This window comes from Perognathus longimembris, chromosome 2, assembly GCF_023159225.1.
Source record: "Perognathus longimembris pacificus isolate PPM17 chromosome 2, ASM2315922v1, whole genome shotgun sequence".
NCBI lineage: Eukaryota > Metazoa > Chordata > Mammalia > Rodentia > Heteromyidae > Perognathus > Perognathus longimembris.
This window is the reverse complement of record NC_063162.1, coordinates 84810023-84833780: the sequence shown is the minus strand read 5'-3', so window position 1 is coordinate 84833780 and position 23758 is coordinate 84810023. Positions and strand designations below refer to the sequence as shown.

The window sequence follows — 23758 nt, the reverse complement described above, 5'->3', positions numbered from 1 at the left end:
CATATGGTTGGCTGTCTTTCCAGTTTAGTGGCTATGCCTTTAGCTGTGCAGAAACTTTTTATTTTGTAGTAGTCTCATTTGTCAAGAGTCTCCCCTATCTGTTGTGCCTCTGGGACTCTGTTCAGGAAGCTCCTACTTGTGCCTATAAGTTCTAGTGTCTTAACCAATACATTCTTAAATTGCATGTTTTTTACACTCAATTGCTGCCATGTATATGAAATTTTACCAGTAAATGTTTACCATAACAAAATGTTTACCTATTACAAAAGTAATATGGATTATGAACTCTAAACCTTTACAAGATGCAAAACATGGGAATCGTCTCACATATAAAGTTTATTAGATTGTATTTTTTGTAATGGATATTATATAAAACTGGGCTATGCTAAAACCTTTTCTATTTTGAACTTTTTAAAGTTATTTTTCTGGGTCTGGGAATGTGACTTAGTGGTAAAGTGCTTGCCCAGCAAGCATGAAGCGCTAGGTTCAATTCTTCAGTAGCACATGAACAGAAAAACCTGGAAGTGGTGCTGTAGATCAAGTGGTAGAGTGCTAGCCAGGAGCACAGAGAGAGAGAGGCTCAGGCACAGTGCCCAGGTCCTGAGTTCAAGCCCCAGGACTGGCAAAAAAATAAAAATAAAAAAAAGTTGATGGTTGCTGGTGGCTCATACCTGTAATCCTAACTACTGGAAGGCTGAGGTCTGATGATCAAGGTTTCATGAGACTTTTATTTCCAGTTAAAACACCAGAAAAGCCAAAACTTGACTGCACACACACACACACACACACACACACACACACACACACACAGTGGTGGATGACAAGTGGGCAGAATATGCTGTAAAGGATTCTGGAATAGGAATGTTAGCTTTACTGCAAATTAGAAACTGGGGCTTAACTTCTGTCTCCCAGAAAGATTGCTGATAACATTATTTTAGAGGTCTTTTTTTTTTTTTTTTTTTTGGTGAAGGCTTGAATTTAGGGCTTATGCATTGTCTCTTAGCTTTTTTACTCAAGGTTGATGCTGTACCACTTGAGCCACAGCTTCTCTTCTAGTTTTCTGTTGATTAATTGGAATAAGAATCTTAACAGACTTTACTGCCTGGGCTGGCTTTGAACCATGATTCTCAGATCTCAGTATCCTGAGTAGCTAGGATTACAGCCATAAGCCACCAGTTCCTGGCAGAGTTAGAAGTCTTTTTTAAAAAGTGGAGTTCTTTGAACCTAAGTGAGTAATTGGAACTGTTTGAATGTTAGGCATTGTTTTTCTTCAGATGTTTGTGTCCTATAGGATGGATGTTAGAAGATAATTTTTAAAGGCTCTTTTGGTGTTTTTTTTTTTTTTAACACTTTCTGTCATCCACTATCTAACTAACACCAAGTGTTCATATTCAGAAACTGAAGTGTGAGTCTGGGTGTTGGTGGTTCACACCTATAATCCTTGTAACTCTGGAGACTGAGCTTTAAGGATAGTGAGTAGGAAAGTCCTTGAGACACTTATCTCCAGTTAATCACCAAAAGGACCAAAATGGAACTGTGGCAGAAGTGATAGGGAGCTACCCTTGAGCAAAAAAGCCTTGGGGACAGTGCCCAAGGCCCTGAGTTTTGGTCCTACTACCAACAAACCAACCAAACAGAGCCTTAATGTGTTTCTGTTGCAGTTGGTGAAGCACAGAATTTTTATTGCTAATTCACAACTTTATTTGCTTTGGCCTAATAAATATTATGGACATTTTCCGACATACACAAAATGAAATGGTATAGTAAGGTTATCAAAGTTGTCAAATCTTGTTTCTTTACCCCCTCCAACCCATTCTGGTCCCCCTGTTTTCAAAAGTAAATCTAAATAAGTACAGTATAATTAGTTTACTGTCTCTTACTGATAGGTACCTACAAAATCATAAAAATGACTTTTTAATCTTTTTGAATTCTGTTTGGTATGCAAAAATATTTTATTTATTTATTTATTTGGGCCAGTCCTGGGCCTTGAACTCAGGGCCTGAGCACTATCCCTGGCTTCTTTTTGCTCAAGGCTAGCACTCTGCCACTTGAGCCACAGCGCTGCTTCTGGCCTTTTCTATATATGTGGTGCTGAGGAATTGAACCCAGGACTTCATGTATATAAATGAGGCAAGCACTCTTGCCACTAGGCCATATTCCCAGCCCCGCAAAAATATTTTGAAGATATTATATTTAAAAGTTTAACTTGGGCTGGGAATGTGGCTTAGCGGTAAAGTGCTTGCCTACCATGCAGAAAGCCCTGGGTTTGATTCTTTAGCACCACATAAACAGAAAAGGCCTGAAGTGGTCCTGTGGCTCAAGAGGTAGAGTGCTAGCCTTGAGCATAAAGAAGCCAGGTACAGTTCTCAGGCCCTGAGTCCAAGGCTCAGGACTGGCAAAAAAAGAAAAAAAAAAGTTTTGTTTCATATGGTTAATATGCAGAAGTTCTTTGTATGGTGTATTTGCTAAATATACTAAGGCTTACATTTTTCAGTTAGTTAAATATAGCAGGTTATTAGGAGCCACTAAAGAGAAGTACCACAAAAGGCATGATTTGGGCTTTTAAAAATCTTAGAAGAAGGGCCGGGAATATGGCCTAGAGGTAGAGTGCTTGCCTTGCATACATGAAGCCCTGTGTTCCATTCCTCAGCACCACATATATAGAAAAAGCCAGAAGTGGTGCTGTAGCTCAGGTGGTAGGGTGCTAGCCTTGAGCAGAAAGAAATCAGAGACAGTGCTCAGGCCCTGAATTCAAGCCCCAGGACTGGCAAAAGAAAAAAAAAAAACTGAAGATAACATTGTATGTAATAAGCTTTTCCCTGTTGATTTAAATCTATTGGTTACTCCCTACATATATCTATTCTTTAAATGTTAATGAATTTCCAAAATAATAATATTGGATTTTAGATCCAGGACTTCATAATGCAGTCTAAAGAAGGATACATAGAAATGAATTCTAGAGGTATTCTAGAATTATACATATTTTAAGAGTACGTTATAGGTAGGAAGCCTATGAGAGGAATCAGCTATCCATATTTCTTTTTTTTTTTTGGCCAGTCCTGGGCTTTGGACTCAGGGCCTGAGCACTGTCCCTGGCTTCCTTTTGCTCAAGGCTAGCACTCTGCCACTTGAGCCACAGCGCCACTTCTGGCCGTTTTCTGTATATGTGGTGCTGGGGAATTGAACCCAGGGCCTCATGTATACGAGGCAAGCTCTCTTGCCACTAGGCCTTATCCCCAGCCCCAAGCTATCCATATTTCTTAGTCATTGTTTCCAGACAGTTGTGTCTAGCCATTTAATTGTTAGCTGGAAAAGTTTTACTTACTTTGGCTAACTTACTATACTGGTTTCTGGAGATGGACTTCGGAGAATGGTAAAAAGAATTTGGTATGTTGAAGTGGCTTGCTGTTCCACTTCCCTTTGAGTGAAGAGTTGTATTTTCTTTTTCCAACAGATGCAACAGTTTTTGTTGTTGTTTTTTTCTCATGTTAGTGAAGCTACACTTCCCAATAATTACCACAAGGTGATGCAGTGACTTTGCATATTACATCTTCACTGGCCATATGGATGCACAGGTTTGGCCCGCTCAGCCAGTGAATTTAATAAGCTTTATAAGCTTTTCTATCATATTGCCCAATTCATGTTTGTGGGAACAGTGAAGCAGAGGAACTGTGAGAGAACTAGAAATGTTATCAGAATGGGTTGATTCATGATGTTATTCCCAGGTTACACTCATTCATGTTAACATTTTAAAAAGATTTTTTTAATAGCATATATTACAGAAAGGGGGTTTTCTTGTGATTCTTTAACATACATGCATACAGTGTACCCCAATCAAACTAATCTCCACCATCTCTCTCCTTCATTCCTTGATTAAAACAATTTTAACAATTTTCATTTTATTTCTTTTACTTTATAAAGTTTAATTTGATTTTGTTTGCCCTGTCCTGTCCCTACCTTCATTTACTTTTTAAAAGTTTTTTTTTTAATTATACATTAATTGTTAAAGGGGGTTTTAGTCCAGTGTCATTTCTACCCATCCATCCATTCTCACCTACTCTTTCTCCCTTATCCTTGCTCCCCTTTTTAAAACAGTTTCAGCAGGTTTCATTGTTCTAATTTCAAACATGCGTATAACACTACTTTGACCATATTTACTCTTATTTTGGTTGGTCATGGGCTTGAACTATGGCTCTGGTTACTGTCCCTGAGCTCTTTCAGCTTAAGGCTAGCACTCTACCACTTGAGCCACAGTGCTACTTCCCGTTTTCTGGTGGTTAATTGGAGATAAAGAGTCTCATGGACTTTCCTGAGTAGGCAGTCTTTGAACCAAGATCCTCAGATCTTAGCCTCCTGGGTAGCTAGGGTTACAGGTATGAGCCACTGGTGCCCTGAGAGTCTTATCCCCAAAAAAGTACTCCAAAAGAGCTGGAAGTGGCACTATGACTCAAGTGGTAGAGTGTTAGTTGAGTTGTAGAGGCTCAGGGAGAGTGCATAGCCCCAGAACCAGCAAAAAATTTATATAATTTTCTTGTTATTAAGATGTAACAGGGTTTTCCCTCTCCCTCTCTCCCTCCCTCTCCCTTTCTCCCCCCTCTCCTCCCCCCTCCCTCCCTCCTTCCCTCCCTCGCTTCCTTCCTTTCTGTCCTGGGGCTTGAACTCAGGGCCTAGTGTTGTTTTTCTTTTCTTTTTTTATGCTGTACCAGTGATCATAGCTCCACTTCTGGCTTTTTGCTGGTTAACTGAAGATAAGAATTTCACAGACTTTCCTGCCTGGGCTGGCTTTGAACCATGATCATCAGATCTTAGCCTCCTGAGTAGCTAAGATTACATTTGTTAGCCATTGGTGCCTAGCTGTGTGGTGTATTTCAATCTAGTCAGACTTATTTCATATATTGCCTTTGCTTCCTTATCTTTTCTACCATTTGTTTAAACTTGGAGTTTTGTGTTTCTATCATATATCTTATCTTCCATCATTCTCTTTCCTTTTCCTCTTCTTCCTCTTCCCTTCAGTTTTATATTAGATTGGTTTTCTTTCTCATATCTATCTAGAGATAGATATAGTGATAAACAGAAATGTATGTATGTATATTTATATATGTCTACCTTTTTTTTTTTTTTGGCCAGTCCTGGGCCTTGGACTCAGGGCCTGAGCACCTTCCCTGGCTTCTTCCCGCTCAAGGCTAGCACTCTGCCACCTGAGCCACATCGCCCCTTCTGGCCGTTTTTCATATATGTGGTGCTGGGGAATCGAACTGAGAGCTTCATGTGTAGGAGGCAAGCACTCTTGCCACTAGGCCATATTCCCAGCCCCTGTCTACCTTTTAAGTCTAGATTCCAATAATGAGAAATATTATGATATTTAGCTTTTCAAGCTTGGCTCATCTCACATTTATGTTAACTTTAAAAAAATATAGCTAAAAGCTATATAGGAGCTTAATAAAGTTAAAAATTAACAAGAAGAGTAGGATGACTTGGAATTATTTCTATAATAGCATTACAATTTTTCAAAAGGTTAGAGTGTTGGAGTTTGATTTATAAGGCCATTAATAGGATGATCATGATTTTCTTACTCTTTTTTTTTTTTTTTTTTTTTTTGGCCGTCCTGGGCCTTGGACTCAGGGCCTGAGCACTGTCCCTGGCTTCTTCCCGCTCAAGGCTAGCACTCTGCCACTTGAGCCACAGCGCCGCTTCTGGCCGTTTTCTGTATATGTGGTGCTGGGGAATCGAACCTAGGGCCTCGTGTATCCGAGGCAGGCACTCTTGCCACTAGGCTATATCCCCAGCCCGATTTTCTTACTCTTGACTAAAATTTAAAGTGAAATGTTAATATTTTATTAAAAATATGAGATTTGGAGGAGGGATAAAATGACTATATTAATGTGCTTTCTTAAAAACAAAAAGGGGCTGGGAATGTGGCCTAGTAGTGAAGTGCTCGCCTCGTATACATTAAGTCCTGGGTTCGATTCCTCAGCACCACATATATAGAAAACGCCGGAAGTGGCTCTGTGGCTCAAGAGGTAGAGTGCTAGCCTTGAGCAGAAAGAAGCCAGGGAACAGTGCTCAGACCCTGAGTCCATGCCCCAGGACTGGCAACAAAAACAAAACAAATAAACAAAAAACAAAGAAAAAAATTTGCTGGTCCTGGGACTTGAAGTCAGGGCATGGGTGATCTCTTTGAGCTTCTTTTTTTAAAAAAAATTTAATTTATGTATTAACTGAACACAAATTTTTTTGGCAAGGTGTTGTACAAAAAGGGTACAGTTACATAGTAGGACAGTGTGTACATTTCTTGTGATATCTTACGCCCTGCTCTTTGAGCTTCTTTTGCTCAAGGCTAGTACTCTACCACTTGAGCCACAGTGCCACTTCCAGCTTTTCCTGTTTATCTGGTACTGAGGAATCAAACCTAGGGCTTCATGCATGCTAGGCAAGTACTCTACCACTAAGCGTCTTTCCCAGCCCCTAAAACAAAAATACTTTTATATATCTTTGTAGAAATTCAAACAATAAGTTGAGCTCAAAGTTAAAAGTCCACATTTTTTGATTTAAGAGTTTCTCACTGTGTAGTAGCTCAGGCTGGCCTTTGTGATTCGTCCGCCTCAGAGTCCTCCAGAGTATTGGAATTATAGGTCTTGTTGAAGTCCTTAGGCCAGCCCTCTTTTACACATAAGCCTTGTAGCAAAGTCTTACCAGTTCCTTTGGTTACATTTAAGAACTATATGCACATGTTTAAATACATATAACTACCAGCTATTCTGTTCAAAATGCGGTAAAAGTGTAAATTTGGATTTTGGAATTTTAAAAACACTATTGTAACCGAGGTTTAAACTCTACTGTTTTTTGTTATAAAGAAATAGTTCCAGTTGTGTCTATTTAGTTTACTTTAGGAAACTGTTAAATTTTAAGTAAAGGCTTCATTGTTAAATACTTTTAATTAAAACTAGAGGAAGCTATTCTAGTCTAGTTTTAATTCCTTCTTATTAAATATATATATATATATTTATTTTGGCCAGTCCTAGGCCTTGAACTCAGGGCCTGAGCACTGTCCCTGGCTTCCTTTTGCTCAAGGCTAGCACTCTGCCACTTGAGCCACAGCGCCACTTCTGGCCGTTTTCTGTATATGTGGTGCTGGGGAATTGAACCCAGGGCCTCATGTATACGAGGCAAGCTCTCTTGCCACTAGGCCATATCCCCAGCCCCTTATTAAATATTTTTTTCAAACCTAAATATTCACTGTCTCCTCAGGGCAGTATTGTAGATTTACTCAACTCAGTTTTGATAGTTTTATATGGTAGAGGTTGATTCCATTGATTTAGCAATAGTTGTACTTATTGCCATCTTACAACTAGTAGTATTTTTATTGGTGCATACAAAAATGTACAACTGGTTGTATTTTCTTTTAAAGATTAGAAAGGTTTATCCCCCCACCAATCCTGTTTGTGGAACCACTGATTTGAAGAGTTTGACTTTATTAATGTTACAACCTCCTCACCTCTCTCCCATGTTAGATTAACACAGAAGACTTTTTGTATATATGTGGTGCTGAGGAATCAAACCTAGGGCTTCATAGATATTAGGCAAGTACTCTTGCCACTAGGCCATATTCCCAGCCTCAACACAGAAGACCAAAACAAAACAAAAAAATCAAACTTTCCTGTTACCTTGGGTAGAGTTTTTCTGGGCTTGTAGTTGCTACCTTTTCATTTTCCTGAAGGCTTTAGCTTCCTAGGCAGAGAAACCTGCTTAGTTAAGTCCGCTTTAAGCATTAGCTTTACTCACCAAACAGGTCAACAACAACAATAAAAAACAGAAAAAGAAACCAAATGGCAAACTTCTTTAAGTGCTTTGTAGGGATAGGGGTTTGAACTCTGGTTATTGTGCTGTAGTTTGGCTTTCTGCTTATGGCTGATGTTCTATCACTTGAGCCACACAATACAGTCTGGTTCTTCTGCCTAGGCTGTCTTAGATTGGTGATCCTCAGATCTAGATCTCAGCCTCCTGGGTACATAAGATTATAGGCATGAGCCACTGATGTCCTATTTTTCTCTTTTATATTTTGGTGGTATAAAATTTTTACTTAGGGCCTCCTAGCTTTCTAGGCAGAAGCTCTACCACTTGAGCAACACCCCTGGCCCTTCTTGCTTTGGTTTAAGCTTTCACTGAGTTGGCCTTCTCCTACTTCTACCTCTCATGTAGTTGGGATTACAGGCATGTGTCACTATGTTGACCTTTTTAGAAAATTATGTATACTTTCTACTGTAATTATGAAGGTGATAATACAAGAGGAGTTACAGTCAGGTGATGAGTACATTTCTTTTTGGAACAGGGGCTGGGAATGTGGCCTAGTGGTAGTGTGCTTGCCTAGCATGCATGAAGCCCTGGGTTCGATTCCTCAGCACCACATATACAGAAAAAGCCAGAAGTGGCACTGTGGCTCAAGTCGTAGAGTGCTAGGCTAGCCTTGAGCAAAAAAAGAAGTCAGGGACAGTGCTTTGGCCTTGAGTTAAAGCCCCAGGACTGGCAAAACAAAAACAAAAGAACACCTTTCTGGACACCTTTTCCTCCCAGTTTTTCCTTCCTGTCCCTAACCACAAGTTATAGTTTATTTTCAACATCATGCTAAACTTTTCTCTTTTGGGGGGCTGGGCGAGTTGTGTTTGCACAGCTTTCTTGTTTGGTTTGCTTGCTTGGCTGGCGCTCATCACTTGCCATGCCTCTAGTCCTTTTTATGCTGGATCTATAGGACTCTTTTGGTCTGTGTTGGGCTTGAACCACCATCCTCTGGATCTCAGACTCCTGAGTAGGATTGGAGCCTTGAGCCACTGATGCCTAGCTGGGTTTATTATTTACTATTTGAGAAAGAGCATTGGTAACTTTTTGCTTAAGCTGGCCTCAAATCATGATTCCCCCATGCTTTGGGAGTACCTAGTACTACATATGTATGCCATTATGCTGAGGGAATTGCTATGTAGCCAAAGCTGTCCTCAAACTTGTGATCATCCTGCTTTAGCCTCCTGAGGGCTAGGTTCACAGGTGTGTGCCTCAACGCATAGTTAGCAGTAAAGTTTCCTAATGGCTGAAACGTATGTAGAGAGTACTGCTGTGTTTGATCTAAAGAAACTTCATTAATCAGTGAAGTAAGGTAGATTTAATTTGGTTAGCAAAAAAATAGTGCCTTGGTTCCCTCCATTAGTGCAGGAATTTTTGTTTTAGGGCTCAAAAACAAGTGCCATAAGGTTGTTTGTTTGTATAATCAGTGAATGTATTGATTCTGGATATATTCTTTTTGTTGTTGTTGTTGGTAGTGGGGCTTGAACTCTGGGCCTGGGTGCCATCCCTGAGCTCTTCAGCTCAAGGCTAGTGCTCTACTACTTGAGCCAACGCACTACTTCATGATTCTAGATATATTCTGTAGAATGCTTTTTTGAGTAAATCCCCAGATATTTCCTTTCTCTTAAAAGTAGAGTACAAAATAGTAATCTACTTTGGACAGTCTGTTTGGATCTTGTTTTTACAATCTGATATTCATTACTTGGTGTTTACTCAACTAGTGAGCATTCACCGAATTCCTAATAGATTTTCAACAATATGTATTTCACCGACACTGTACTTTTATTTTTAATGTCTTTTATACTGAATCCATATATATACAGTGGAAATCAAGATAGGATCATTAATCCAGGACAAAAGGGTAGAATTGATATGAGTAGAGAGGAATCAGATAGGTCATGCTATTTAAGGTGGGTGGGTCATGACTTAAGTGATGGAGCACCTTGCCTGACAAGTGCTTGCCAACAAAAAACAGAAAACAAATAAACTCTAAAAACACCAAACTAGACCAGCTGAGAGTTTATATAGTTTAAGAATTCAAACAAACTTCAGCACCCAAGAAGACAGGCTGGGCTTGGTGGAATTGAATGACAGGTAGTAGTAGAGACAGGTTATTGAGTTGGATTATAGGCTAATAAGTAGTAGTTCTGGAACTTGACTGAATATAGGATTTGGGTTATTTGGAGAGGCACCGGAGGGGAGGGAAATAGAAGTATGCTCTCTGATACAAACACATATGTATATGCCCAAGTCCCACTCCCAGAAAGTCATGTTTTGTTTTGTTTGTCTTCTTTTCTTTTAAAACCCCCCTGACTATTATAATGAGAAGCCAGGATTGAGAAGTGCCGATCCAGGTGTTTTACAACATGGGTTGAAAACGTAGGCAGTGAGGTTAGCATCCAGTTCAGCTTTAACAGTGTAGAACCTAGGGAGAAAAGATAGCTAATTGACATATATTAAAAAACTAACCAAACATATAAATAAATATAACCATGAAACAGCCTCATGAAATTTGCATTTAAATAACCCCTGATAGTTTACAGAATTTCAGTTTAAGTGTCTTCTGTTAGAGGCCAGCAGGCTTATTATATTAGCAGCATGTATACTGGTTCATTTACTTTTGGTTGGGATAGAACAGAAGGCTAGGCTTCTGAGGATTGTTTTCTACTTTAGTTTTTAGATATGATCTTGCTTTGTAACCCAGTGTGGTCTTAAACTCAGATCCTTTCACCTCATCCTTCTAGGTGTTGGGATTACAGGTGAGTACCACCATACCCAGATTTGTTTATGGTTTTTAAACTTCCATGTGATTTTCTGAGCCATATTGGTATTTCTTGGTTGGTGTTTTTATATTTATTTTTAAGGAGAAATTCCAATATTTAAAAAGCATATCTCCTCAATTATGAAATGTAAGTATATCCATGAAAGTTTTTTTAAGACAAATATATTCTTAGCTAGTATAATTTAACTTGCATGAATTAATTGTTTCAGATTCACAATGACATCATTTCAAGAAGTTCCACTGCAGACTTCCAACTTTGCCCATGTCATCTTTCAAAATGTGGCCAAGAGTTATCTTCCCAATGCACACTTGGAATGTCATTACACCTTAACTCCTTATATCTATCCACATCCAAAAGACTGGGTTGGGATATTCAAGGTAAGAAAGCTTTCTGAATGTGTTCTACATTGGTCATTTTTATCTTTAAACAATTTGGCAAGTAGCTTATATTAGCTTTGTCCTAGTAAAGTTTAGTTTTGTGTACATCACTAGGGAATAATGTAACAGTTCACAATAGTATAAAACAAAGGCTGGGATCTTAATTTCTTTAGAAATGAATTTCTAAGATTTGTGAAAACCTTTTTTTCTGTAAAAAGGACCCCCCCCCAAATGTTCTCCATTTCCTACCTAAAAGAAAAAAAATGTTATCCTTTGGTTCTTAAACCATTTATTTTCTTTAGTCATTTGTGATTAATTTTATTCTACTCTATAGTCATTTATTATCTTTTCTGGTGTTCTGCATTGCTTAAATGATGCTTATTTTGTATTTTACTGTTATCTCTTTTTGATGGCCAGTCCTTATGTTTACCAATATTTTTTCATAGTTTGGTTGAAAATTATTAGTATCATTGTAGTGATCTTACTCTGCTGGAGGTTTTCTTTCTTTCTTTCTTTTTAAATTTCTTTTGCCAGTCCTGAGTCTTGGACTCAGGGCTTGAGCACCGTCCCTGACTTCTTTTTGCTCAAGGCTAGCACTCTGCCACTTGAGCCACAGCGCCACTTCTGGCCGTTTTCTATATATGTGGTGCGGGAATCGAACCCAGGGCTTCATGTATACTAGGCAAGCAGTCTTGCCACTAGGCCATATTCCCAGCCCCTGCTGAAGGTTTTCTTTAGAATATAGTAGAGAACTATAACATTTCTTTGAGCAGTAATGTTATGTCCAAATGTAGATAGAATTTCAATAAGTTTGAAAATTTGATTATCTTGCTTGTTTCAAAAGTTCTGTTGTAAAGTAGAAAGAAAGAAGCTATAAGAATTAACATATTGAGTGTTTTGAATTCACAGTCCATCAGTAAAAGGCAGAAAACTTACATTTGAACAAAAGAAAAATTTGATAATAGTATTCCTTTTTTTGAATATTTCATTCTTTGATGTTTATGAGTAATTTTTTTTAACTTATTTGTGTCTTTTTTAGACTTTCTAATTCCAAAATGATGACAACAGTCATTGTAAACGTTTTGTGGAGTCAGTATTAGTTTCCATTTTATATGAGGTATAGTTTAGGATACTGATGGACTCTGACACTGGTGGAGGACCAACTGGTGTTTTCTGCAAGAATGAGTTAGATGAGGAAAAGGAAGTGCAGTTGAAGGAAAGGGACACATTTCTGTCTTGAAAGTGGTATAAGCTAAGGAATAGAAAAGAGAATGTTCATGAGAATGAATAAAAATTATATATTCTTAATGTTGAAGCTCTTGGTATCAAACTCTGTTTTGTTCATTTGTATACTTTGTAGGGTCAGTTTTGGGAAGTGGAACTGATATGTTTTGGGCATTGCTTGTTTTCAAACATTATGTATATTGCTGATTGCTCTATAGAATGATTTTGTTAGAGTACCTGTTGATAGGCAGATATATAGCACCCATGTAGTAGTTGTGTAGGAGGACTGAATATGGGAAAAGGGATAGTGTGCTTGAGAAAGTGTTAGGCATTGACTTGCCTAGGGTTAGATAGCATTTGAAAATGAGTGTAAAAGTTTAGTTTGAATCACATTGTAGATAACTTAGTTAGATCACATTGTAGGATATCTTAATTTTTTTTTTTTTGGCCAGTCCTGGGGCTTAGGCTCTGGGCCTGAGCACTATCCCTGGCTGCTTCTTGCTCAAGGCTAGCCACAGCGCCACTTCTGGCCATTTTCTGTATATGTGGTGCTGGGGAATCGAACCCAGGGCCTCATGTATGTGAGGCAAGCACTCTTGCCACTAGGCCATATCCCCAGCCCACTAGGCACTATTCTTGAACTCTTTTTGCTCAAGGCTAATGTTCTTCCACTTAGAGCCACTTCCAGTTTTCTAGTGGTTAATTGGAGATAAGAATTTCACAGACTTTCATGCCCAGGCTGGTTTAAAACTGAGATCCTCAGATCTCAGCCTCCTGAGTAGGATTACAGGCATGAACCACCATGCCTGGCGCTGATACTTGCCATAATGTAAAGTAAGAACTACAATGCCTGGCTTATTCCCTACTTTTGTTGTTATTCTTTTTTAGGTGGGATGGAGTACTGCTCGTGATTATTACACATTTTTATGGTCCCCTATGCCTGAACATTATGTAGAAGGATCTACAGTCAATTGTGTACTAGCATTTCAAGGTAAGGGTGGAAAACTGTAGAACCTGATAAAATTAATTCTCTTGCCATTACAATGCTCACTCATTCACAATGATATGCATAGGCAAATCATTAACTTTGGATACCAAAGTTAGTGTTCTTGTTGATCAAGTCCAAAGAATGTAAATATCAGGCCCACATGAAATTTTAACAGACATATAGAATTTGTTTTAACTTTCATTAAAGAGGGAGTGTGTTTCTTTCTCTGTATCCTTACTTTTGGTAACTTTTTTATTCAAATGAGAAAATAATACTATTATCAGGGGAGAGGCACATGGGGAAAGGTTATTCACTGGGTCCTAAGTTGAAGTTAGGTAGGAGTAAAAAGTTCTGTAGTGCTAATATTATAATGTAGTAGGGTGATTATAGATCACAATTGAGTGTTGTATGTCTCAAAACTAGAAAGATGATTTTCAATGTTTTAGCCATAAAGAAGCGATGAACTTTGAGGAGCGGGATATATTTAATATGATTACACAGTGGGTACTTGTTTACTAAACCTTATGTACCCTATTAGTATGTATAGTTTTTTGTTTTTATGTATTTATTAAATAAGTTTAACTGAGAAATGGATATTTTTAAAGAAAGAAAACAAATGTAGCAAATTAGAGGGGAGAAAATGATTTGATGAAAACCACAAAGGTAATTAACAGGATTTAGAGTAGGTATACTAGATCTTTCTTGTGATGGTTCTTGTGTACAATGGCTATAAATATAATAGAAAATTGATTCCTAGTTTAGCATTGTATATAGTTTGTTGTTGTTGTTTTAATGGTTTTGGACTTTGAACTCAGCATAGGCCCAAGCTGTTCTCCAAATGTTAAGCTTGTCTTCAGGAATGCAACAGACAGAATAGAACATGTAAGCCATTCAGGTTAGGTGAAAAATAGTAGTTATAACTTTAAGTCCACCTAAAAATTTCCCAGGGTTCTTGGAAAAGCATCAGAGTTGTTCAGAGTTCTTCTGTTTGTTTGCAGTGTGACATTTCTGTCATCAGAAAAAGCTATAGGGTAACTTTAAAAAAAATGTAGCTCTTATTTACAGGCCAGGTTTTCTGTTACCCAACTTATACTGAAGTTGTATTGTAATAATAAATTTCCTTTTTCTTAATTCCTGAGCTTTAAATTCTGAGTTCTTTTTTTTTTTTTTTTTTGCGGTCATGGGGCTTGAGCTCTGGGGCTTGGAGGCTGTCCCTGAGATCTTCAACTCAAGGCTAGTGCTCTACCACTTTGAGTCACAGTGCCACTTCTGGTATTTTGGTGGTTAATTGGCGTTAAGAGTCTTGCAGACTTTCTTGGTCTGGCTTTGAACCATAATCCTCAGATCTCAGCCTTCTGAGTAGCTAGGATTATAGGTGTGAGCCACACTGGTGCCTGACTTCTGGGTTCTTTTTTAATTTTAATTTTAATTTTTTTTGGCCAGTCCTGGGCCTTGGACTCAGGGCCTGAGCACTGTCCCTGGCTTCCTTTTTGCTCAAGGCTAGCACTCTGCCACTTGAGCCACAGTGCCACTTCTGGCCGTTTTCTGTATATGTGGTGCTGGGGAATCGAACCCAGGGCCTCATGTATACGAGGCAAGCTCTCTCGCCACTAGGCCATATCCCCAGCCCTTCTGGGTTCTTTAAACTAACAGATTGCTCCAAATACTAACAGTTTCCAATTTTGCTTTCTTTGTGCCTCAAAAGAAAGATAAAGGAAGAAAACAAGGGATGTATAGCTATTATGATTCTTTGGGGGTGGAGGACTGAGGAAATTACCTCTCTGAGTTTCTTTAGTATGAACTCCTAGTTTAGTCAAGTAGTCTTTTTTTTTTTTTTTTTTTTTTTGGCCAGTCCTGGGCCTTGGACTCAGGGCCTGAGCACTGTCCCTGGCTTCTTCCCGCTCAAGGCTAGCACTCTGCCACTTGAGCCACAGCGCCACTTCTGGCCGTTTTCTGCATATGTGGTGCTGGGGAATCGAACCTAGGGCCTCGTGTATCCGAGGCAGGCACTCTTGCCACTGGGTTATATCCCCAGCCCCTAGTCTAGTAGTCTTAAAGACAGATTGTTTTTGTACTGGAAGGTATAAAAATTTATGCAGTGATCCTGTACTGGGTGTGTTCCACTCTTTATTATTGCATCTTCCCAGTCCTTTTATTGATGGAGCTTTCTGAACTTCCTAGGCAGGCTAAGAGTCAATTATCTATCACCTTTGAAACTCACCTCTTTAAACTCAGTAAATAACCTTGAGGAGCCCTATTTCTGAAATCAGAGTGCGTGTCAGGCAGGAAAAGAGCACTTCATAGTCACCCCCAACCCCCCCCTCCAAAAAAAAGAAGCAAATGCCTTATTCAACTCAAAGAGGGGTCTGCCCTCCTGTCTCTTTGCTAATGGCATACCACAGAATACCAGTGTACTTGGGCATTTGTAGGAGATAGAAGGAATTCAGACAAGAAAATTCCAATCTTTCAATTCCCTCTAACAAATGCTCCAGTCAGCAGACTGCTGCCCAGTTGCTTGCCTTAGCATCTGACTCCCTAGGAACCAGTGAGCTCAATTTTGTGGGACAAAACTGAGGGGAGATAGGCTGGTCCTGGGCTGCTGCCCATAACAACCTCAACATGATCTCTGTTCTTTCCCATAGTCTTCACATGTCCATAAGAGGAAAAATGACCCATCTTCCAAGCAACACTTAATGGGGGAGAATTGTTAGTAAGGTCTTTAAGCAGACTTAAGGGGTTGGCATTAGGTAGAACAAATCCAGGAAAGTCAGGCCAGACAAGTACCTCTAATAACCAACCATATGCCATTCAAAGTCCCAATTGACTGATCTCACTTAGGGTCATAGGACCCTATTTTCAGTTACTCGGAAGGCTGAGAAAACTGATTTGTGCCATGGAATGGGCAGAGCAGAACATTTTTTCCTTTTCCGTTTTTCTGTGTTTATCCCTGCCTCTGTTGTCCTCCCTTAAGTAGCCAGTGGGCGAGGAGACAGAAAGCTTCCACTATGGCTAAAAGATTTAGAGATAGATTCCAAAGCTAAACACATTTCTTTGTACCTTGTGAAATTCATTTCCTGGCTCAGGCTCACTATTTTCTGTCACTAATGGATGGATAAGGCTACCTCCACCTAATCATATAAAACCCTAGATCCTTGAGATCCATATGTGAAAAGAATTTCAGGGTGTTTAACAAAAAGTCTCATGAGATCAGAGTTTTAGCAAATTCTTTCTTTCTTTCTTTCTTTCTTTCTTTTTCTTTCTTTCTTGACCAGTCCTGGGCCTTAGACTCAGGGCCTGAGCATTGTCCCTAGCTTCTTGCTGAAGGCTAGCACTCTGCCACTTGAGCCACAGCGCCACTTCTGGCCATTTTCTATATATGTGGTGCTGGGGAATTGAACCCAGGGCTTCAGGCTACGAGGCAAGTACTCTTGCCACTGGGCCATATTCCCAATCCCAATGATTTGTTTTTGTGTAACAGGGTTAAAGTAAGGAAAAATAAAAAGTGAAACATTGTTTCTCTCTCTCCTTTTGGTCCCTTGTAGGGCTTGAACTCTGGACCTGGGTGCTGTTCCTGAGCTCTTTCAGCTCTTTCAGTGCTAGTGCTCTACCACTTTGAACCACAGCACTTCTGCCAGTTTTCTGGTGGCTAATTGGAGATGAGAGTCTCACAGCCTTCTTGCCTGGGCTGGCTTTGAACACCGATCCCCAGATCTCAGCCTCCTGAGTAGCTAGGATTACAGGCATGATACTAGTGCCCACCTACATTTCTCTTTTTGTCTGTTGTAGGGCTTGAACTAACTGATGGCCTGGGTGCTCTCCCTTTGCCTCTTTGTGCTCAAGGCTAGCGCGCTCACTTGTGCCACAGCACCACTTCCAGTCTTTGGTTAATTGGAGATAAGAGGCTCACTGGTACTTTTCTGCTTAGGCTGGCTTCAAACCTTAGATCTCAACCTCCCGAGTAGCTACAATTACTAGCATGAGCCACTAGTGCCCGACAAGAAACATTTCTTGTTTCCTATGAAGGAAATGGAAGTTAAAGACCAAATGAATCTTTTTTTTTTTAAGAGTTGAAAATTTATTGTTACTATTTGTTGCTGTTATTATTATTATTGGTCTTTTGAGGCAGGGTAGTCCTCAGGATAGACTCTTGGCCAAGTCTTCCCTCAGAATCCTCAGTGCTGGGATTGCAGGTGTGTTCCTCACACCTGCCTCCAAAGACTTGAGCATTCAAATTAAAAAATTTAGGGAAGGTTTAGAAAGGAAAGGAGAAAGGAACTTGTCATCTGTCATTAGTAGGAGGGAATAAACAATACAAACACAAGCAAACAAATTAGATAATTACAGTGATAATTAAAAAGGGTAATGAAAGGCAAAATGAGGAGGAAGGGTAGGGCTGTTGCAGAAGCAATTGAAACTTGAAGACATTTCTGCCTGGGCTGATGTGGAACCATGATCTTCCCAATCTTAGTCTCTGATGTAGATGTCAGGTGCATGCCACTCTGCCTAGTTGTGGGTTGAGAAGGGTCTTGGTAAGCTTTATGGGTAGGTTTTCTTTATCTCAGCCTCCTAAATTGGTATAATTAGTTATGAGCCACTGACACCTGGTACATAAAGACTTCAAAAGATACTTTTAGTTAAGTGATTTTTTTCATATGCCACTACATGGATGAATCTTTAGGACTTTATGCTAAGTCAAAACAACCAGCCCCCCAAAAGACAAGATTTTATTTATATAAATTATTTTGAGTAGAAAAAAACTAATAGAAAGTAAAATAGTGGTTGCAAGGGCCTATGGAAAGAGAGAAGTAATGGAGTTATTATTTAATGCGATGAGAAATTCAGTTTTGCAAGGTGAACACTGATGTTGGCAGTGGTTGTACAACAATGTAAATTAAATGTATTCAACAGCCAGCTCTATAATTTAAATTGTTAAAATAGTTGATTTCATATTCCATTTGTTAATCATAATTTTAAAAATTGGAGAAAAATGTCTTATTCATAGAACTGTTACGGAATTTTGCAGTGATTGCACTTGACTGTGGGTTATTAAATATTTTTAAGCTTGTATATGCCAGGACTTCTTTTTTGTCCAGAGAAGTTTATGACTACTGTTTCTGAACATTTTAGTGTAGATGAAACAAAATGCATAGCATTGCCAAGAAAAGTGATTCTATCCAAATAGTTATTAAAATTAAAATACTGTAGGAAAAAAACTGCAATGTGTTAATATAGTCCTTAAGAACTTGTGTGTTAAGATATACTGGCAGATGTAATAAATGCCATAATTTAAAGTAAGGTAACACTGAGATGCCTGTAAAAATTATAATGTTATAATAATGTATATGTGAAAAAAATAGATTACATGTAATTTATGATTCCTATTAGTGGCAAAAATTACAGAGAATGGGAATACTTTATCACTTGTTGCCTACATTGATAATTAAAGGAAATGGTAATTTTTCTTTTCTCTTTTTGGTGCTGGGTACTGAACCCCAAATGATGGGCAAGTGCTGTATTGTTAGGCTAGATCCCAACCCTAAAATTTTAATTAGGTGTTAGTACAAATAAAGGTGGAATATTGGCAGTCTTAAGAGCATTAACCTGTTTTAAAGTGTACAATAATTTACAGCAGTGTATATAGCTTCCATATTGTGATTTTCAAACAACTGTTCTTTGGGTTTTTTAAGTTATATAGATATGTAAGATTCATCTCCAAAGATTGTGACTTAATTTGTCTGTGGTTTGGAATTTTTAGAAGGTCAACAGGTGAATCTGATATATGAAAGACCTGTGGGGAACACTGGTGTAGTAGATAATAAAAAAAATACTTTCAGTATGATCTTATCTGAATTATAATGTACTGTACTACTTTATATCAGTCCATATCTTAGTTGGATCTTGGTGACATATTCAAAGCAGACTTCTAAATAACTAGCGTCAGATGGCTTTTCTTCTAAATTTAAAGAATTCTTGTTAGAGCAGTTTGAGATTTATAGAAAAAAAATTGAAAAGTACAGGTCCTTCATAACCCCTTACCCTAACCCCTCTAGCATCTTTTCATTAAATATAATATTTGTTACAAAACAGAGTAATGTTTATTTTTATTTTTTTGGCAATATTGTCACTTTTCATGGAGGTACTTTACCATTTGAACTAAGCCCTAATCCTTTTTGCTTTAGTTACTGTTTTGTCCAGGGCAAGCCTATGACTTCATTTTTCCTATCTATAGTTTCCTACATAGCTGAGCCCACAGATGCTTGCCACCATGCCAATCTTGTTGGTTTACAAGGCAAGCACTCTTGCCACTAGGCCATATTCCCAGCCCTCTTGTTGGTTTAGATGGAGGAAATTTGCTTTTTTTTTTGCCTCAGCTGGTCTTGAAGTGCCACCCCTCCCCATCTCTGTCCCTCCTGAATATAGCAATGATTACAAGTGTGCTCTGTGGGGCTGGGAATATGGCCTAGTGGCAAGAGTGCTTGCCTCAAATACATGAAGCCCTGGGTTCGATTCCTCAGCACCACATATACAGAAAAGGCCAGAAGTGGTGCTGTGGCTCAAGTGGTAGAGTGCTAACCTTGAGTAAAAAGAAGCCAGGGAAAGTGCTCAGGCCCTGAGTTCAAGGCCAAGGACTGGCAAAACAACAACAACAACAAGTGTGCTCTGTGCGCAGTCTGTGAACCATTATTGACTTAGCTGTGATAGTATGTATCCAGCACTTGTGGAGTGGCAGGATCATGAATTTGAGATTAGCTTTGGTTGTATAGGAGACCCTGTCTTAAATAACAGCAAAACAACATTGATTTCATTAACTTGCGTGTTCATAGTTTACAGTAAGGCTTTTTTCAGTGATGTCCATGTTTTTGGATTTTGAAGTCTGTATAGACATATACTTACTGCTGCAGGATTACACAGAAAAATAGTTCAGTGCTCCTCAAATCCCTTTGTTCCACCTAGTGACCTGTCTTTCTTCTCTCCAAACTCCTAGTCATTTTTATTCATTTAACTTAGTGGTGGAGGCCACCAAGACCCTACCCTGGGTGGTGGCCACTGTTTGGGATTGGGGGCAAGTTGGCCTGGATTGGTGGGCTGATGTTTTCCTTCGGTTCCCCTCTGTGAATTTTCCCTGACTGTGGGGATATGGGGGCATCCTGAGCTTTGTTCTAGCTACTTCCTGCTGAATGGGAGTGACGAGGGAGTTCATCACAGCTGCTAGAGGAGACTCGGAGGAACACAGGACTTTTAAGCAATTGTATGAATGCTAGTCCCAAGTTTGCTGGTGGTTAGTGTTTATATTCATGGTTATTTGTAATTTGAATTGATCTAGAAGAGAGCACGCAAAACTTTGTTAGTAATTTAAACACACAAGGCCCAAATATGAATAGTATGAGCAGGTGGAAGACTAAGTTTGAAAGATAAAATTGTGAACCCTAGGAGAAAAAAACATATTCAAGGCAGAAATATCATTAAATTGAATAATGTTTTATAATGGCAAGTTTAATAATTTTGTTTGCTTTTTAGGATACTATCTTCCAAATGATGATGGAGAATTTTACCAGTTCTGTTATGTTACCCATAAGGGTGAAATTCGTGGAGCAAGTACACCATTCCAATTTCGAGCTTCTTCTCCAGTTGAAGAGCTGCTGACTATGGAAGATGAAGGAAATTCTGACATGTTGGTGGTGACCACAAAAGCTGGCCTTCTTGAGGTTGGTACCAACAGAGAGCTAAAGCTCATGGTACTGGCATTTGAGTTTTTCAGGTTATGCATAACTATCAAAGTCCAATGCTTTTAAGTGAACTTAAGTGTCTTTTAAAAAATACTTAAAAATGTCTTTTTGTCAGAATTACTTTCTTGGTTCTTTTGTGGAAGAGACTGTCCCCCAGGGCCTAAAATATTTTTTACACAGTAGATGATACAATGAATAGTTCTGGAGAATTTAGACCTAAAGCTTTTCTTATGTTTCCTTACTCTAAATGGTTATTTTTTCATGATGGCCTACTCTGTTGATTGTTGAATAGTACACACTGAAAGGATGAAGCTGATTGGTATGGAAGCATAAGCCAATAAATCTAACTATAATTGGATGTGAACATTGTTTTACAACACAATAAGTGCTTTTTCTCAGCATATGACAGTGAATTAAGGAAGTATCCTTAATCTCTTAGGTTGAACATTTTTAAAAGTGATTGTTTTCCTTGTTTATCTGATATGAATAAACCTAGATTAACCATAATTTAATAAGATTTTGAAATAAAATATTTGGAGTCATTGGCTGGTCTAATAATGTCTTATGTTTCAATTGTAGGAATCATGAAAGAGAAAATAACTTTTTTTCTTCATTTTAAGATCACATTTTCTGTATATCTGAAAAAACAATGGCATATTTTAAATATAATTGCATTTACTTTATGGTAAAATCAGAAAAATAGTTTTTTAGATTAGTTCACTATTTTTTGTTAATTTACATCCATACTTTATTTGATGAAGGTTATTGCCCATTCTTAATAGTCAGGTGGATCTTCTTAAGCATGTAAATATTTCATGCCTTTGGTTTTCATTTTGAACCTTGAAGAACTGACACTAAGGAGCAAAAGATGAAAGGTTATACTATAATACTTTTATAAGAACATCAAACTAGAAGGTTGGAAGGAACTAACTTTTTTTTTTAGCCATTGATTCTCTTATATCTTTTCTTCCTCTTTTGAAAAAATTCCTCTCTTATCTTAAACAAAGAAATGTAACTTTTATAGGGTGACTAAAACATTTTGTAGTGACAGTTGCCTGGTGATCAAGGTTTTTAGCCTGGTGATTGAGTCCTCCTCAAAGATGCTAAAACAAGCCCCTAATCTTGAAAAGAATGAAGTTAGCATTAATATTGTGATTTTTGAATACTTGTTAGACCACCCTGGTTTCAGTCATTCCAGCTGGAAAACTGGACATTTTGACACCTCCATCTGTCTAGTGCTTTTTCTTTAAGTAAACTGAAAACTAGTACAAATCTCCTTAACTTCTTCCTTTTATACAAAAGATACATTATAAACTGATTCTTAAATTGCTGTCCCTATGGAAATAAATGACAAAAAACTTTATGACTTTCTTTTGAAAAATCTTTAAATTTTCACACTAAAGTATTCAGTGATTTTTTTTTTTTTTTTTTGGCCAGTCCTGGTGCTTGGACTCAGGGCCTGAGCATTGTCCCTGGCTTCTTTTTGCTCAAAGCTAGCACTCTGCCACTTGAGCCACAGCGCCTCTTCTGGCTGTTTTCTGTATATGTGGTGCTGGGGAATCGAACCCAGGGCCTCATGTATACGAGGCAAGCGCTCTTGCCACTAGGCCATATCCCCAGCCCCTTCAGTGATTTTTTTAAAAATCTAATACTATATAAAATAAAATTGGCCTTGTCGTTATCTGGTCTATTGCCACTAAAAGTGATTGAGAAATTCTGCAATTTGTGAACCTGGATTAGTTAATAGGTACTATCTTTTAAACAACATTTAAGGCTTAGTATGTTTGACTATGGTGTATCTCCTGGATGACATAAAATTATTTTTAGTTTTGTTAGGTATGATAATAGGAGTTTTGAAAAGGTGACTGCTAAGAAATGCCCACTCTGAAATACTAAAGGGTGAATTATCTGCAGTTTTGGTTCAAATGGTTTAGCAAAGAAAAACAAAATTTATAAATACATAACAGGAGATGAATCAAACATGGAAATTCTAATTAGTAAAATTTTAATTATTTTGTGTACTTGAAATATTTCAAAAATACAAATTGGCACAAATTAGATTTATATGTACATACATTTTTGACTTTTTGTACCACTTAAGGCTGATTCCAAGGATTTGGTTCATGTTAGGCAGGAATTGCTTCACTGAGCTACATTTCCAGGCCTGGATTTATATAGTAACATTTTTATGTAACATATTCTTTAAACTTTTTTTTCTTTTTTTGCCAGTCCTGGGGCTTGAACTCAGGGCCTGGGTACCACCCCTGAGCTTCTGTTTAAGGCTAGTACTCTACCACTTGAGCCACAGAGCCACTTCCAGCTTTTTTCTATGTATGTGGTACTGAGGAATCAAACCCAGGGTTTCATGTATGCTAAGCAAGCACTCTACCACCAAGCCGTATTCTCATTCCGTCTTTAAACATTTTTTTCCTTATACTTTTGTGACTTTTTTTTGGGGGGGGGCAGTCGTAGGCTGTGTGAACTTAGGGCCTGAGCACTGTCCCTGGCTTCTTTTTTGCTCAAGGCTAGCACTCTGCCACTTGAGCCACAGCGCCACTTCTGGCCATATTCTGTATATGTGGTGCTGAGGAATCGACCCCAGGGCCTCATGTATACGAGGCAAGAACTCTTGCCACTAGGCCGTATTCCCAGCCCCTACTTTTGTGACTTTTTTTCCCCCTTTGTGCTGGGCTTGAAGTCAGGTCCCTGGTACTGTCTCTGTGCATTTTTGCTTTACTTCTGGCTTTTTGGTAGTTAATCAGAGGTAAGAGTCTCATAGACTTACGTGCCCCAGGCTGGCTTTGAACCTTGATCCTCATGTCTGCC

General features: G+C 38.5%; 1 protein-coding gene across 2 annotated transcripts in view; it reads left to right on the top strand.

The window, feature by feature from the left end:
* Positions 1–23758, top strand: part of Tax1bp1 (Tax1 binding protein 1) — a 73159-nt gene that overhangs the window by 4865 nt on the left and 44536 nt on the right. For both annotated transcript variants that reach the window (XM_048339620.1, XM_048339619.1), the window contains exons 2-4: positions 10825–10993; positions 13106–13208; positions 20724–20911. In XM_048339620.1, the coding sequence (XP_048195577.1) occupies positions 10832–10993; positions 13106–13208; positions 20724–20911 (453 nt within the window). In that variant the 5' untranslated portion in view covers positions 10825–10831. The remainder of the gene's footprint in view (positions 1–10824; positions 10994–13105; positions 13209–20723; positions 20912–23758) is intronic.